Raw genomic sequence first — 16,957 nt, forward strand, 5'->3', positions numbered from 1 at the left:
CATTACCTCTCCTCCTCCTCCCGTTCAGCTGTAGGATTTGAATACAGTTCCCACTTCCCCGTGGAAGAAGCTGGAACAGGAAGGGAAGGAGCGGTGCTGCTCACACAGTTCCTTGTGAGAAGCTGCAGTTGATATTCCTCTATAAATGCTATTTTGAAAAATTTTAAAGAACTGATTTTAAATAGATGTTTATTCTAAATTTGCCTTCATCAGAGAGAACTAATACACTTCTTTAAATACACCTTTTAAAGAAAAGCAAATTAAATTCTTCTTTTATCAGCTTCCATTTGCCCATACATTTATGCCTGTGTATAAATCATATCTTCACTCAGTGTTTAGGTTTGCAAGTCCTTTCTCTTTTTACCTTTTACTCTTAATATTTATAAGGAGTTCCTTTAGTTAGATAAATGAAATAAAAAGTAAAAAAGGTTCTTTGGTGAACTGAAATTAGAATAATTATACTTGTTAGTACTTATTTTTCTAAAGAATTGTTGGAAATATCAGCATTGCATAAATATTAAATACATGTGAGTCAGACAAAGTAACTTTTGGGGGCTTGCAAATTATTCAGTACCTTTAATTTTTGTCCTGAATTAGTAGTTCTTGTTTCATGAGATTCTCTCATTATTTGTTTGTATAGGGCCTCCTTTTATTTAGCGTTTTTAATGCTATATATACTGTTTATGAATCCAACAACCAAAACAAAAGATAGGATCTTGGCAAAAGCCTGTAATTAACCAGGTGACTCCTCTGCATCTCCCAGACTCCCCACTTCTCAGTTAGCCAGTTTCCGGAGTTAACTATTTACCAGTCCCTTGCTTGCTTTCTTTATATGTTCTTATTATACCTATGTGTGTATTGCCAAATTTAGTTGTTTTTACTTTCTCTAAAGAGTTTCCTACTGAAAGTAATCCCTTGTTTGTATGACAGAGGCCCCCCAGAATACTAGAACTATCTTCTGGAAGGTGGGCCCCTTGTAGCACAGGCTTCCTCTGCTAGGTGAGTGTTCTAGGAACCCATCTATATCTGGGTACCAGCTGGTATTGTTGTGAGAGGCTGCATTTGGATTCAGTGAATTTTTTTGGAAGATTCTTTCAATGCATTTGCCTATTTCATGATGGGTAATTTATGAGTGCACCTGCCCATACTATGCTGCGTGTTCAGCAGTTTTTGACAAAAAATAGCCTGATGCCTGTATGTTACCTTCCCTATTCACCCAATCTTACCCTGAGTGACTTTTTTTTGTTTCCCTGAATGAAAAAGTCCTCAAAGGGAAACATTTTGCCAATGTGGAAGAGGTGAAACAAAAAGTGGCAGAAGAACTAAAAGGCATCAAAAACTTTTTGAGCAGTTCAAACACTGAACAGTTTAAAAATGTATTGATAAGGTGTATTACATCAAATGGAGAGTACTTTAAGATGACTGAAGTTTAAACATGTAAAAATAAATACAAAATTAAAAAAATAAATTCTGGGCTTTTTGGGGTTCCCCTTGTATTTTTTTAACTTACCATTATGTCAGTAAGACATGCTGTGTTATTGTATTTCATTCATTTTCACTACTTTATAATAGTCCAAAGCTATGAGTATACCACTTTTTATTTATTCATTCTTCCATTGATGGAGAGTTGGGTTGTTGCTATCATGAACAGCTGTTTGAAAATTTCTGTATATGCCTACTGTTCTTAACCTGTGAGATAGTTCTCTTAGGAATAAAATTGTTGGGTCTAAGGATGTACAAAGTTTCAACTTTAGGAGATAATGCCAAGACATTTTCTGAAGCCACTGCAATTTGTATTCCCACCAACAATGTCTAAGAGACCCTGAAAATGAATATCTCTCCAGCACTTAGTATTGTCAGACTTTTAAATTTTTTCAGTTAAATGGACATGAAATGATAATATGGTCTTAGTTTTTTTAAATTATATTTTATTGATTATGGTATTACAATTGTCCTAATTTTTCTCCCTTTGCCTCCCTCTAGCAAGCACATCCACTCCCTAAGGCCATCCCCAAGCTTTTGTTCATGTCCATGGACCATGCATATAAGTTCTTTAGCTTCTCCATTTCCTACACTGTACCTTAGATCCCCATGACTGTTCTGTAACTGCCTATTTGTATTTCTTAATCTCCTCACCCCTTCACCTATTCCTCCATTCCCCCCTTTTTCCCTGCCATCAGGCAACCATCAAAATGCTCTCCGTATCCATGATTCTGTCCCTGTTCTTGTTTGCTTAGTTTGTTTTTTCAGATTCAATTATTGATAGATATGTATTTATTGCCATTTTATTGTTCATAATTTTGATGTTTTTCTTAAATAAGTCTCTTTAAATTTTCATCTAACATTTTGGCGATGATGAACTCCTTTATTTTTTTTTCTTATCTGGGAAGCTCTTTATCTGTCCCTCAATTCTTTTTTTTTTTTTAAGATTTTATTTATTTTTAAAGAGGGAAGGGAGGGAGAAAGAGAGAGAGAGAGAAACATCCATGTGGGGTTGCTGGGGGTCATGGTCTGTAACCCAGGCATGTACCCTGACTGGGAATCGAACCTGCGACACTTTGGTTCGCAGCCCATGCCCAATCCACTGAGCTATGCCAGCCAGGGCTGTCCCTCAATTCTTAATGATAGCCTTGCTGGTTGGGGCAATCTTGGCTGCAGGTCCATGCTTTTCATGACTTTGAGTACTTCTTGACCATCCCTTCTAGCCTGCAAAGTTTCTTTTGAGAAATCATTGGCAGTCTTATGGGAACTCCCCTGTAAGTAACTGTCTCCTTTTCACTTGCTTCTTTTAAGATTCTCTCTTTATCTTTAACCTTTGGCATTTTAATTATGATGTGTCTTGTCATGGGCCTTTTTGCATCCATTTGGTTTGGGACTCTCTGTGCTTCCTTGCCTTGTATGCCTATTTTCTTCACCAAATTAGGGAAGTTTTCTTTCATTATTTTTTCAAGTAGGTGTTCAATTTCTTGTTTTTTCTCTTCTCTTTCTGGCATCCCTGTGATGCAAATGTTGGAATGCTTGGAGTTGTCCCAGAGTCCTCTTACACTATCTTCATTTTTTTAATTCATTTTTCTTCATGTTCTGATTGGTTCATTTTTGCTTGCTTAAGTTCCAAATCATTGATTTAATTCTCAGCTTCATCCACTGTAAATTGTTCTTCCCTATAAATTGTTCTTTATTTTAGTTAGTGTATCCTTCATTTCTGACTGGATCTTTTTTATGCTGTTGAAGTCCTTGCTAAGTTCCTTGAGAATCCTTGTAACCAACGTTTTGAACATTGCATTTGACAGATTGCTTTTTTTCATTTTGTTTAGTTCTTTTTCTGGAGTTTTGATCTGTTTTTTCATTTGGTCCATGTTTCTTTGTCTCCTCATTTTGGCAGCCTCCCTGTGTTTGTTTCTATGTATTAAGTAGAGCTGCTACGACTCCCTGTCTTGGTATCATAGCCTAATGTGGTAGGTGTCATGTGTGGTTCAGGGGCACAGCCTTCCATATTGCCCTAGATGAGTACTTGAGGTATACCTTTCATGTGGGCTGAGTACACCCTCCACTTGTAGTTGAGCCTTGATAGCTCTTGGCTGATCAGTGGGAAGGAGTTACAAGGGCCAGTCATCTGCAAGGACCAGCTGTGACAACTGACCACTAGCCTAGGCCCTCTGTGGAGGATCAGCTGTGTTGAGGCAGGGTGGTGATGCTTCAGTGTGATCTGTAGCTGTCCATTGGGTGTGTAGGCCCTGGGGCTTCCCAGGTGGTGCAGGCCAAGGTCAACCCTCATCTGTGTTCTGCCTGGGGTCACCCTGCATGAGCTACTAAGCAATCTGAGATGGCTGCTACTGGTGCTGGGCTTGGAGGTTTCCAGGAGAAGCCAAGCTGTGAACCTAGTCTGGCTGCTGCTAGTGCTGGGCCTGGGACTGGTTAGCAAGTGGTATGGGGCTGGGGTCTCATTGAGGCCGGTTGTTGCTTGTTTGAGAGAATTTAGGGAGTTATGAAGCATGAGCCAAAATATGGTCTTAATTTTTATTCTTTGTTTATTGGGCATATTTATTTCCTCTTTTGTGAAATCCCTGTTCATGTATTTTTGTCCATTTTTCCATTAAGTTGTTGGCATTGATATTAACAGTATGTTACCCATTCTTTATGATACTAATACTATGTTGGATGTATGTGTTTGAATATATTTTTCCAGTTTGTGATTTGATGATTTATTTTCTTTAAGGTATCTCTTGATTACTAGAAGTTTTTAATTTTAATGTAATCAAAATCTATTAGTCTTTTATGGTCCATACTTTTGTTGTGACTTCAGTCATCTTTTTCTAGCCCAAGGTCTAAAAGATATTCACCAATACCTTCCACTAGGATATTTAATGGTTTATGTTTTAAACATAAGACCTTAATCACCCTAGAGTTGGTTTGTGTTAATTGAGTAAAGTGAGTAATCAACTTCACTTATTTTTTATAAAGATTTCTTTTCTACAAATATTTATTTATTTATGATCCTCACTTGAGGATATTTATTGGTTTGAGAGAGGGAGACAGAGAGAGAGAGATCAATGTGAGAGAGAAACATCAGTTGGTTGCCTGCCTTATGCACCCCAGCTGGGGATCAAATCTACAACCTAGGTATGTGCCCTACCAGGGATGGAACCTACAACCTTTTGGTGGATGGGAAGATGCTCCAACTAACTGAACAACATAGCTAGGGCCAAATCTTCATTTATTGATCTAATTTAAATTTAACTTACATTTAAATTTAATTTTAATGTAATTTCTTTTTCAGCTTGGCTACTATTTTAATTGAATTTATTGGGGGAAAATGTATTGGTTAATAAATTATAGGTTTCAGGTGGACAGTTCTAGAATACATCATCTGTATATTGTATTGTGTGTTTACTACACTAATCCAAGTCTCCTTTCATCACCATTTATTCCCACTTTACCCTCTTCTGCCTCCCCCAAACCCCCTTGCTTCTGGTAATACCATACTGTTGTTTGTCTCTGTGAGGCTTTTTTTTTTGATAATTCCCTTACATTTTTCACCCAGTCCCCAAACTCCCTTTCCTCTGGCAGCTATCATCAGTCTGTTCTCTATGAGTCTGTTTCTATTTTGTTAGTTTATTTTGTTCACGATTCCATATATGAGTGAAATTATATGGTACTTGTCTTTGTCTGACTTGCTTATTTTACTTAGCATAATGCTCTCTAGGTCCATCCATATTGTTATGAAGGGCAAAATTTCCTTTTTTTTTTACAATGAATAGTATTCCATTGTATAAATGTACCACAACTTTTTTACTGCTGGGTACTTGGGTTGCTTCCAGATCTTGGCTATTGTAAATAATGCTGCAATGAACATAGAGGTGCATATATTCTTTTGAATTAATGTTTTGGGTTTCTTTGGATATATTCCCAGGAGTGGAATCTCTGGGTCAAAATGCAGTTTCATTATTAATTTTTCATGGTAACTCCATACTGCTTTCTACAGTTGCTGCACTAGTCTGCATCTACAAATCGTACATGAGTATTCCCTTTTTACCACATCCTTGCTAACACTTGTTTGTAGATTTATTGATGATAGCCATTTTGACAGGTGTGGGGTGATATCTCATTGTGGCTTTAATTTGCATTTCTCTGATGATTAGTGACATTGAGCATTTTTTATATGTCTATAAGCCATGTGTACGTCCTCTTTGGAGAAGTGTCCATCCAGGTCCTTTGCCAATTTTTTAATTGGATTGTTTGCTTTTTTAGTGTTATGTTGCATACTCTCTCTATAAATTTTAGATATTAATCCCTCATCAGATGTATTGGCCAAAATGTTCTCCCATTCTGTAGGTTGTTTTTCTACTTTGTTGATAATTTCTTTTGCTGTGCAAAAAAAAGCTTTTTGGTTTGATGTGGTTTCATTTGTTTATTTTTATTTTTGTTTCTCTTGCCTCAGGTGATATATCAGAAAATATTGCTGTGAGTAATGTCTGAGATTTTATTGCCCTAAGTTTTTTTTCTAGGATTTTTAAGTTTCAAGACTAACACTTAAGTGTTAATCCACTTTGAGTTTATTCTTGTGTATGATGTGAGAAGGTGGTCTAGATTCATTTTTTTGCACCTGTTCAATATTCCAACACTATTTTATTGAATGACTATCTTTAGCCCATTGTATGTGTTTACCTGCTTTGTGAAATATTAACTATAAAAGGTGTGGGTTTATTTCTGGGCTTTCTATCCTGTTCCATTAATCTATATGTCTGTTTTTCTACTGTACCATGCTGTTTTGATTACTATGGGCTTGTAGTATGGTTTGATATGAGGCAGCCTCATTCCTCCATTTTTCTTCTTCTTTCTCAATATCACTATTGCTATTTGGGGTCTTGTATGGTTCCATATAAATTTTTGTAGCATTTGTTCTAGATTTGTGAAATATGCCATTGGTACCTTGATAGGAATTGCACTGAATCTCTAGATTGCTTTGGTTAGTATGGGCATTTTAATAATGTTAATTCTTTCTGTCCATGAATATAGTATATGCTTCCACTTATTTGTATCTTCTCAATTTTTTTCTTCAGTGTGTTATAATTTTCTGAGTACAGGTCTTTTACATCCTTAGTTAAATTTGTTCCGAGGTATTTTATTTATTTATTTTTGAAGTGGTTGTGAATGGGATTGTTTTCTTAGTTTCCCTTACTGATAGTTCATTATTGGTATATAGAAATGAAACTGATTTCTGGATATATATTTTGTATCCTGCTACTTTACTGAATTCATTTATCAGTTCTAGAAGTTTTTTGGTAGAATTTTTAGGGTTCTCTATATACAGTATTATGTCACCTGCAAATAATGAAAGTTTTACTTCTTCATTTTCTATTTAGATGCCTTTTATTTCTTCTTATCTGATTGCTTTGGGTAAGACTTCTAGTACTATGTTAACAGGTGTGGTGAAAGCAAGATATCCCTGTCTTGCTTCCGGTCTTAAGGGAAACACTTGTAGTTTTTGCCAATTGAGTATGATGTTGGCTGTGGATTTGTCATACGTGGCCTTTATTTCATTGAGGTATGTTCCCTTTATTCCCAGTTTTCTCAGAGTTGTTATCATAAATCAGTGGTGGATTTTATCAAATACCTTTTCTTCACCTACTGATAAGATCATGTGGTTTTTATCCTTCATTTTGTTTATGTGGTATATTATGTTTACCGATTTGCACATATTGTACCAACCTTGCACTCCAGGAGTAAATCCCACCGATAGTGTTGTATGACCTTTTAAATGTTTTTGCTGGATCTGATTTGCTAATTTTTTTTTTTTGCTAATTCAGGATTTTAGCATGTATATTAGGGATATTACTTGTTATCAGGGATATTACCTGTAATTTTCCTTCTTTGTAGTGTCTTTGTTTTTGGAATTAGGATAATGCTGGCCTCATTAAATGAACTTGGAAGTCTTCTCCCTTCTTGCCTTTAGTCTGCTTAAATGTTTTTTCATCTTGTTTATCTTTTCAAAGAAACAGCTGTTGGTTTCATTGATCTTTTGTATTTTTGTTTTTAGAAATTATTTATTTTATTTCTTCTCTGATCTTTATTATGTCCCTTTTTCTGCTCACTTTGGACTTCGTTGTTCTTTTTCAGTTTACTTTAAGTGTATAAAGTTAGATGGAGATTTTTCTTGTTTCTTACATTAGGCATATAATGCTATGAATTTTCTTTTCCTTGGACTGCTTTTGCTGTGTGCCATAGATTTGGAGGTGTTGTATTTTCATTTTCTTTTGTTTCAAAGTATCTTTTGATTTCTTCTTTGATCTTGTTATTAACCCCTTCATTGTTTAGTAACATGTTATTTAGCCTTCTTTTCTTTGTATATTTTTCAGTTTTTATCCTGTGATTGATTTCTAATTTCATATTATGATGGTCAGAGAAGATGCTTGATACAATTTTAGTCTTCTTAAATGTATTGAGACTTGTTTTGTGTCCTAAAATGTGGTCTATCCTAGAAAATGGTCTATGTGCACTTGAAAAGAATGTATATTCTGCTGTTTTGGGGTGATATGCTCTGAAGATATCAATTAAATCTATCTGATCTAGTGTGTCATTTAAGGCATTCATTTTCCTGTTGATTTTCTGTCTGGAAAATCTGTCCATTGATGTCAATGGCGTGTTAAAGTCCTCCACTGTGACTATATTACTGTCAGTTTCTCCCTTTATGTATATCAGGATTAGCTATACATATTTAGGTGTTTGTATGTTGTGTGCATAAATATTTATTACATGGGTCATATCCTCTTGTTTCATTAAGTTTAATCTTAAGTACAGTGGTTGAACTTGCTACCTATGCATATACCAATGTTTTGAATACAATGATCTATTTCTGGACTTTTAGTCTGTGCTTTTGTTCGTTTATGAGTAAGTCTGTGTGTGTTTGTTGTATTCATCTTTTAATATTTTTATCTTTGAATTTTAGACTTACACACATATACATCTAGATTTTGAAATACTTTGTTTTTTCTACTAGGTTTTGGACATAGTAAAAACAAGTATTCGTACAATTCTTCCACGCATCTGGAAAGTAACTGATGTTGATGAAATATATTTATATCGGATTTTTAACCGGGTTTTTAACCGCTTACTCTGGAGTCATGGCCAGGGACTGTGGAATTGTTTCTGTGATTCAGGGTAAGTTCTAAGTTATATTTTATTATTTTCATTTAAGATATTTTACCAAAAGTTATACAGGTAGCTCAATAACATGGTTAAATTTCTGTAATAATCTCTTAAAATATGGATTTTTTTACTACATGTAATTTTTAGTACTCAACTATTATTTGTAGCAGTTAAGCTGAGTTTGTAGAGCTGATGATTATTAACACTATCAAACTATTTTGAATTCAGGGGGAAGAGGTGGTCTTAATTAATGAGAAATCTCAGTATCCTTAAGGTTCTTCAGTGTTTGTCTCTATGTAAACAATTTCTGAAATTATGGCTGTATTCATGCTCCTCCCCAGAATTTCAGTCCTGCCAAAGCTGTTGTGACTCATTATCATGCTAGCCTTAAGATAGCTAAAACCAAACATTCCATACCTTCCTTTCATTCAGGAATGAGTTTCCTTCTTGACTTCTCTTAACCTCATTGTTATTCTCCTAATTGTTCAGGTTTGATATCTCAGGCGCATCTGCATCTGCCTTGTCTTTCACCGTCTTTGTTCAACCATCTGCTAAATCGTGTTAATTTTTCTGTCATATAGCCACTATGGCTACTGTAGGTTGTCTTTCATTGTTCTTAACAATTATCAAGTACTTACTACTGTGTTCAATACTTTTGGAGATACAAAGTTGAATCTAACATAGATCCTTCCCTCAATAGGTTTTAAAAAACAATGGGAATAGGACCACTCTATACTACTTACTATGTGCTAGGCATTGTTCTAAACACTTTACGTAATTAAGTGATTGAGTCCTCATAATGTGACCTTGAAGCAGTTCTCTGATTATCTCTATTTTTTAGACAAGGAAACTGAGGCACAGGTAGGTTCTAAAGACCTAGTACACTGGGACTTGAACTCAGGGATCCAGATTTCATGCCTTTAACCAATTAGTTCTGCTGTCTCCAATAGACAAAATAAGATATATACAAAAGTAATGATTATAAAAGAGACAGTGATAAGGTATTATAGGATCTCAGAGAAGGGGAGCCTTTTTGTGATAGAAGGTAGAATTAATAGAGTTCTAGGCATTTTTTGCCTTCAATTTTTTGTTTCCTTTACCTGTCCTAGTCTCAGGATTATTTCCTAAACTCTGTAGTGAATTCTGTCATTTATCGTGAAAGTCTGAACTTCTTATCTAGAGGCACAAGACTCTCACATATGCTGGTTCTTTCTTATTTCTCTAGTCTCCTCCTCATTACTTTCCTCTTTGAACTCTGTTTTAGAAAAACAAACTTATTATTTTTCAAATATCTTAAAAGTGTGCCTCTTCTTTCTCTGAGCTGTTGAATGTCATGCCATGGAGCATCTCACTGGGTTGCTTGCTGCAACCCCAGTCCTTCAGTCCCCTCTGCATTATTTAAACCCTGTACAAAGACTCAGACTATACATTTCTTTTGTAAAATCTCAACAAACAATTGCGGTCTGAAATGATCTCTGAATGTCCACCATTTAAATATTCTAGTCATTTAGTACTGAATCATGTATAACATTTGCACACTTATTCTCACCACCATGATTATCCTCAGCTTCCATTCACCAACATGGAGAATTCATAAGGTGCTCTGGGTTGTAATGAAATCAGAGAATAATTCAGGCTATAAATTAGTTCTATAGAAACTTAAGTGAAATCTTTAGACTGTATTCCATGGCCCCTTAGTTGATATAGAAGTTCTCTCAATGTGAATTCATAATTGGAATTTTTGTTTGTTGATTCATTGTTTGGAATGCCATGTATGACTCCCAGTTACTCTCTACCATGGAAGGCAGTGAGGCAGTCTGTTACTGATATTGGAGCTGATGACTTTGAGTCCGTGAGATAATCCCTAATGCCAGACCCTGATAATGCTCATAAAGTGGTGGTTCATTGCTGCTAGAGCTTCTTTTCCATGAACTATTTTGGTAATACACTCTAACTTAACTCAGAATTCTTTTCTCTTTCCCCGGCAAAATACTCTTCCAACTTTCTTTAGTGGTGTATGTGATGACTAAGTAATGATAATGAGACTATCATTTATTGAAGGCTTACTAAGTGCCTGACACTGTTTTACATGTTAAATATTATTAAAATTACCAAAATATTTTGGGTAATCTATTATTATTGTTGTCATTGTGTAGATAAGGAATTTGAAGCATAAAGAGATTATATAACTTGCCCAAGTTCTCATAGTAGCTAGGTGAGCCTGGATTGAACTCTAAGTTGTCTGAGTTATCAAGAGCTCATCAAGCCCTTAACACTATGCTTTATTAAGTTCCTTCAAAGTATCCCTGACAGCACTTTCAAAGCTTGCTTTATTGAAAGTCCATAGCATTAGCCAAATCCCCTTCCCACTGCCCCTGGGCAGGTGGAGTGGGAGTAGCTTTGAATCCATTTATTTTTTAACTTGGTGGTTCGTAGAGGTGAATTTAATACTGGGTTTTATTTTGCAGCTTTACAAGTGAGTTTCTTAGATTTCCTCAGTTTCATGAGGTCAAAGGTGTTGTGTATGTTTGATTCTCAGTGTGGATCCAGAAGAGTTATACTTATCTTTAGATCATATCAGTCAATGTATACACCTTTAACTCTGGCCTAACAGCCTGACTACTAAGTCAGGGTAGAACTATTCTCTTAGTTTAGTTCTAAAGGAAAGATTTTAATAAGAGATTGCAGTTATCTTTCATAGTTAGGTGCAAAACTTTGGAAAAACATAGTCCAAATAACTCCGGGCATACTTGATTACTGCCTCTACCTGTCAACAGCCCAATAGTAAAACAATGAGTAAACCATTCCCAGTCTACACCCAGCATTATCAAAGAATGTGGTAGATATTTATGGTAGTTTTCTTTGGAATTGGCTTGGAGGTTATACTAATGCATCACATACAAAACATCTTTATCCCTCTCTTTTGCTCTTCCAATCTGCTGAAGTCTGTGCTTAGTGACCTTTTTTTTATTACATGCAGCCTCCTGGGAGTGTTATATTGCCTCACATTCTGAATGTGTTCTCTCTAAGGGAATAGCTCTTAGAATTTTCCCCCATGTTTTTTTTTTAAAGACTTTATTTATTTATTTTTAGAGAGAGGGTAAGGGAGGGAGAAAGAGAGGGAGAGAAGCATCGATGTGCAAGAGATACCTTGTCTGGTTGCCTCTCCCATGCCTCCAACTTGGGACCTAGCCTGCAACCCAGGCATGTGCCCTGACTGGGAATTGAACCAGAGACCCTTTGGTTCCCAGGCTGGAACCTAGTTCACTGAGCCACACTAGCCAAGGTGTGTCCACCATGTTACTGGGATAACAGAAATTAAGAGTTTTTAGGACGCAGACAAGGCCTAGAGCTTGGGAAGGATGGCCAAGGGAAGTAACATTTCAGCTGAGATTTGCAGGAAGAGGAAAAATGGTGGTTTTCCAGGAAAAGCAAAGAGGAGGGTGCAGAGGCTAATAGAGGGGAAGGAATGTTGTGTTTGGAAAAGCCCTCTTTCTCCTCAAAACCCTGACATGTAAACCCTAAAGAAGAAAATCTGACTTGGACCCTTTAGCTAAAGGCATTTTCTTGTGGAAGTTTCTCATGGAAAAGCTTTTCTTTTAGCATCTTAGGGAAAGGGGAAATTATAAGGAATATTCTAAGGCAGTCAGTCTGCTTCTAGGCTGAACCCTCTGCCTACTTGAAAATGTACGTATAACATGTGAACTACTTAAAATGATGTGAAACTTATTATTCTCATATGACTTCCATTTCAATATGTTTTTTTTTGTACTTTTCAGCTCATTACTCTTTCTGCTGTTGATTACTCAATTGGCATAATACCGATGTTTTTTACCTTCCCCTTCCCCTTCTTGTACGTAATTAACTTTGGGCCACTCATCCATCCACTAGGCTTCTTCCAGTAAAGGAGAGAGAAATGAGTCAGTTTCACCACTGATAACTGCTTTATTAAATGTTTTGATGAGAAAGGACATGAAAATTATTGCATTTCTGGGTTATATAAAGCTTTTCCAGTCCCTGAATTTTGTTAATAACTCCCCTTTGTTGCTAGAGGTGTTCAGTATTCTGGATCTTATTAATATATGACCAACAAAAGTCATTTAAAGTAGTTTTATTTCATGTTTCTCTCAAGATTTAGGTGTTCCAGAAAGAACTTTTTAACCATTTATTTTTTCTTTTTGAACTCACGGATTTCAGTTCTCCCATTTCCTTGGAATTTAGATTCAGAAAGCAGAGAGATGCAACCCTGGGTTCTTTGATAAAAGCACTGGTATTTTTAATTATTTCCACATCCTTCACCTTCTTAAAAAGTTTGTGTAGCACTGAGAGTTGAGATAACTGTAGTGTCCTGGGAGCATTTCACATTTACTCAGCTATGCCAGGTGGTGGGTAGGAGGTGGGGTCTCAGTTGAAGGACAGGTTTCCTTGGTGAAGAGGGGGTGCCATTAGCTTAGTACTAAATGAAACAAGTTCTGTTCATTTTCCTTTTTCTTTATGAGGGTTCCGGCATGCTGACACTTAAATATAGATAACAGAGTAGAAGGTGGTCTTCAGCCAGTGGTAGTGAACATACACAGCAAAAGTAGGTAAAGGCCCTTGATCTGTATGTTTATGTTAATTATTTAAGAATGAGAGAATGAGAAGCTAAAGCTGCTCAGATTATGTCACATATTCAGAACGCTACATCAATTCAATTTAGAGTGTCATAGAAGAAGCTCTTTTATCTTTCTTCCATTTTACTTGTCCTTTTCTTAGCTCTGAAAAGAAAAATTATCATGATGTGAGTGACCAGATACTGGATCAAATCAAATGGCTCCAAAAGATAAAAAAATAAGTAGAGGGACATTTGCAGGAGAGGTTGATATTTGCAGAAATATCCAGAATCCCAATGGAGAGAAGTGTTAGGTAGACTGTCAGAACACAGGATATTTTCTGAGTGTATTTATATTTATATGAATTTTTATTTCACTGGGCTCAGACATATAGGGCCTGCTAGGTGACTTATTAATTATAAACATATTCCTTAATTAACTGGTATTTTTCAGTATTTTTCCTTATCAAATTAGGTAAATTGGATACATACATATGATTGGATTTTCTTTATTAAATTAGGTGAATTGGATATATATAAACATATAAACATATCTAGTTTTACTTATTAAGTAATAAATTAAATTTTATTTTTAGAGTTAATTTAACTAGCATATTATTAGCATATTACTCTTGATTCTGAACATCTCACAACATGCAAGAAAATTTATTCCTTTTAATCAACTCATTTGAATCTTATACTTTTAAGAGAACCTGTCATCATTCACTGATGACGTGCTGTCTTTTTGAGACCATGTTTCTCCCCAAAAAAAAGTAGTCTTTCTAATAAAAAATAGCTTTATGAATTTCTAAAGCATTTATAAGAATTCCAGAGATATCAAATATCCACAGAAGATTGGAAATGGAGTCTTTGAATTTCCCACCGGGAAGTCTGTTTCTTCAGAAAAATATTTTCCTTAATATTTCTTTTCTTCCTGAAAATATACTCTTTTCTCTCTCTGAGGGCTAAGTAAATTGGTTTATGTAAAAGGAGATTTGAACCATTACCTAGCTTCAAACCAAACTTTGCCCTTGAGGTTTGAGAAGAGTTTCATTTATATTAAGGGAAAAAATTCATTCCCTTTCTCTGTCTCTCTCTCACTTCTGGTGGTGGTGGTGGGGTGATAAATGATGAGGTATTTCCTGATTTGGACCATAACAGTAAACTTAAGAACTGTAAATACACACACATGTGTGCACACAAATGCAATTGAAGTTCACTGAGAATGTAAGAACATGAACACTCACTACTGCCTACTTTGGTATAAGCCAAGTGAGGACCCTACCTTTGGAATTTTGGAGGGCAGTACTTGTTGTGATAATATTACTTCTAGAATAGAGAACTCTAGGAATATCATGCACATAATTATATCTGAAAGTTTTAAAAGGTGTGGTCATAATGAAGGGATTAACCTAAATTCTCCTAGTGCAAAGACGTCACAAATATCCCTTTAATTCTTTTTTGTGAGATTATTATTAACATAAAGGTAAATATAGTTTACTAGAAAACCTAAATTCCTGGAATACCTAAGTTTTGAGAAATTAGCTCAGTATTTTACAAAAACTTTAGTACAGAGTAACTCAATTTTTTTTAGGAGTTGTTGGGAAACCATCCATTCATTTACCCACAGTTGATAGCAGTAGTCTTTATAGACAAATGTCTGTGAATTCTATGTTGTTTTAATATCAAGATTAATTTATTAATATATATTTATTTTATACCTTTCAACTGTCACTTCAAATGTGTGAGCCTATTTCTAGTTTTTCTTACTGTTTTGTTGCTAGGTAAGTGATATAGTTGGTTGCCATTTATAACAGCCTCATGAGGTCATGTCTGTTTCCATGCCAACAGATCCTCTTGGGAGAGTATTTTCAGTAAAAGCCCTGAGGTGGTGACTCCTTTGCAGCTCCAATGTTGCCAGCGCCTGGTTGAACTATGTAAACAGTGCCTGCTAGTGGTTTACAGACACACAACTGACGCAAGAGGATCACTCTCAGGCATTTGTACTGATTGGGGTAATTCCAGGTACTTGTTTATGTTGCCTAGACTCTGTGAGTTTTATACTAAGTGATGCCATAATGCAGTTTGAAACTGAAAGGCTTTTTTTTATATGGCTACTGAAAAAGCCAAAGACTGAAAATTCATACATACTCTTGTCTACAAAATAGTTTGAATTTGCACAATCGTTACCTTTAAAGTACCATACAAACCTGAAGGGGATGGCAATAATGAAAATGAGATTATTAGGTTTACATACTTTTGCTTTTATAAGCCAAATAAGAACAGTTAAAATTGCTAATAAATTTAACTTTTTTCCCCAATAGGGATATTTTAATGTTTATTGTTAAGCCTAACAGTTGAGAAGATGCCTTTAGTTTAATTTTTATTGTTCAGTATGCTTCTACTACTCCTTTCATAACCAAACAAATCAGTGGGAGATGTATTTTGTTAAGTTCTATTTAAAAATTGAATTTTTATAAATGTTATCCACTTAGTTTCCAAAAGCATAAAAATAACATTGTTATTAAGTTGCAAAAATGTACAGAGTAAACAAGAAGCACATTTTAGCATCTCAAAACAACCATAGTTCCCATTAGAATTAAAGATGAATATATGACTTTATTTTTCACATATGTGAAGTTGTATCACTCTTTAGGATGGAAGAGAGTAAACCATGACTTTGAAAAACTAAGTGATCTTGAAAGGATGATAGGATTCAACTAACAGTTTAATAGATGATAAAGAAAATGAAACCACCTTAGCTTGAATTTTCTTTTTGACCTGTATTGGCTTGGAATGTTTTTCAGAAAAAGTAGTGAGAGATGGACCTGTAATCTTTGCTTGTCCTGGATTCTGTTATTATACTGTTGCAATACCTTTAACCTACTTTAACTCTCTACAAACAGAAGCCGATTGATCACAATGGTAGAGGTGAAGTTAGTCATCAATTTTCAATGTATGTAAATGCCAAAGCCATATTCTATAGTTTCAATTGTTTGAAGCAACTTATTGAAATAAACTTATATTACTTTCATTAATATTTCCATATGATTTCCATATGAAAGGATGATGGCCATCTTAAAGACTTTACAACATATATATGAAAGAGGCTTCTCTTTAAGTAGATCACTCTGGAAGCATGATCAGGAAAACTTTAAATTCTAGTCAGGAAGGATTGTTTCAGTCTTTTTAATGTTACTCTTACAATTCCAGATTTCATAATCCACTTTCTGTTGGGGGCTCATGTAACTTGTGAGTAGACAAAATAGGAAGTTGCTCTTGAGAAAGAACTTGTACCTTCAAGTTGCTTCAGGCCTTTTAATTTTTTTCCCCATCTGGTGGTCAGAAGAGATATTTCTAATCCTGGAATCTTGAATTCTCCACTTCTGATAAATGTTCATATAACCCCAACATAGTGATTATAAGCATTTTGGGAGGAGGTGGTGGTGGTCAGTAAACATACCCTTTTCCCTGCCCAAGTCCATAACCATGTTAGAGAGAAATGTAGGAGTCAGGCAGATGGTCACCAAAATGTACTTTTCTTATTGAGAAAAGCTACACTGAGGGACATGGATGTAAGCAAGTGAGTTTTCTAATACTGAATTGAAGAATTCAATGTACCCACCCACTCAGAGGCAGAGCTGGGTCAACCCAAACATTCCACTAGCACTACCTCATGAAGTCTAGTTCCATTGTGTTGGCAGAAGAGCAAGTAGGAAT

General features: G+C 35.4%; 1 protein-coding gene across 1 annotated transcript in view; it reads left to right on the top strand.

Annotated features, from left to right (window-relative positions):
* Positions 1-16,957, top strand: part of TTLL7 (tubulin tyrosine ligase like 7) — a 138,846-nt gene that overhangs the window by 107,488 nt on the left and 14,401 nt on the right. The window contains exons 19-20 of the mRNA XM_045835619.1: positions 8,498-8,658; positions 15,089-15,262. Coding sequence (XP_045691575.1) covers positions 8,498-8,658; positions 15,089-15,262 — 335 coding nt within the window. The remainder of the gene's footprint in view (positions 1-8,497; positions 8,659-15,088; positions 15,263-16,957) is intronic.

This window comes from Phyllostomus hastatus, unplaced genomic scaffold (genome assembly GCF_019186645.2).
Source record: "Phyllostomus hastatus isolate PE091 unplaced genomic scaffold, TTU_PhHast_1.1 phas_contig_209, whole genome shotgun sequence".
In the NCBI taxonomy this organism is placed as follows: Eukaryota; Metazoa; Chordata; class Mammalia; order Chiroptera; family Phyllostomidae; genus Phyllostomus; species Phyllostomus hastatus.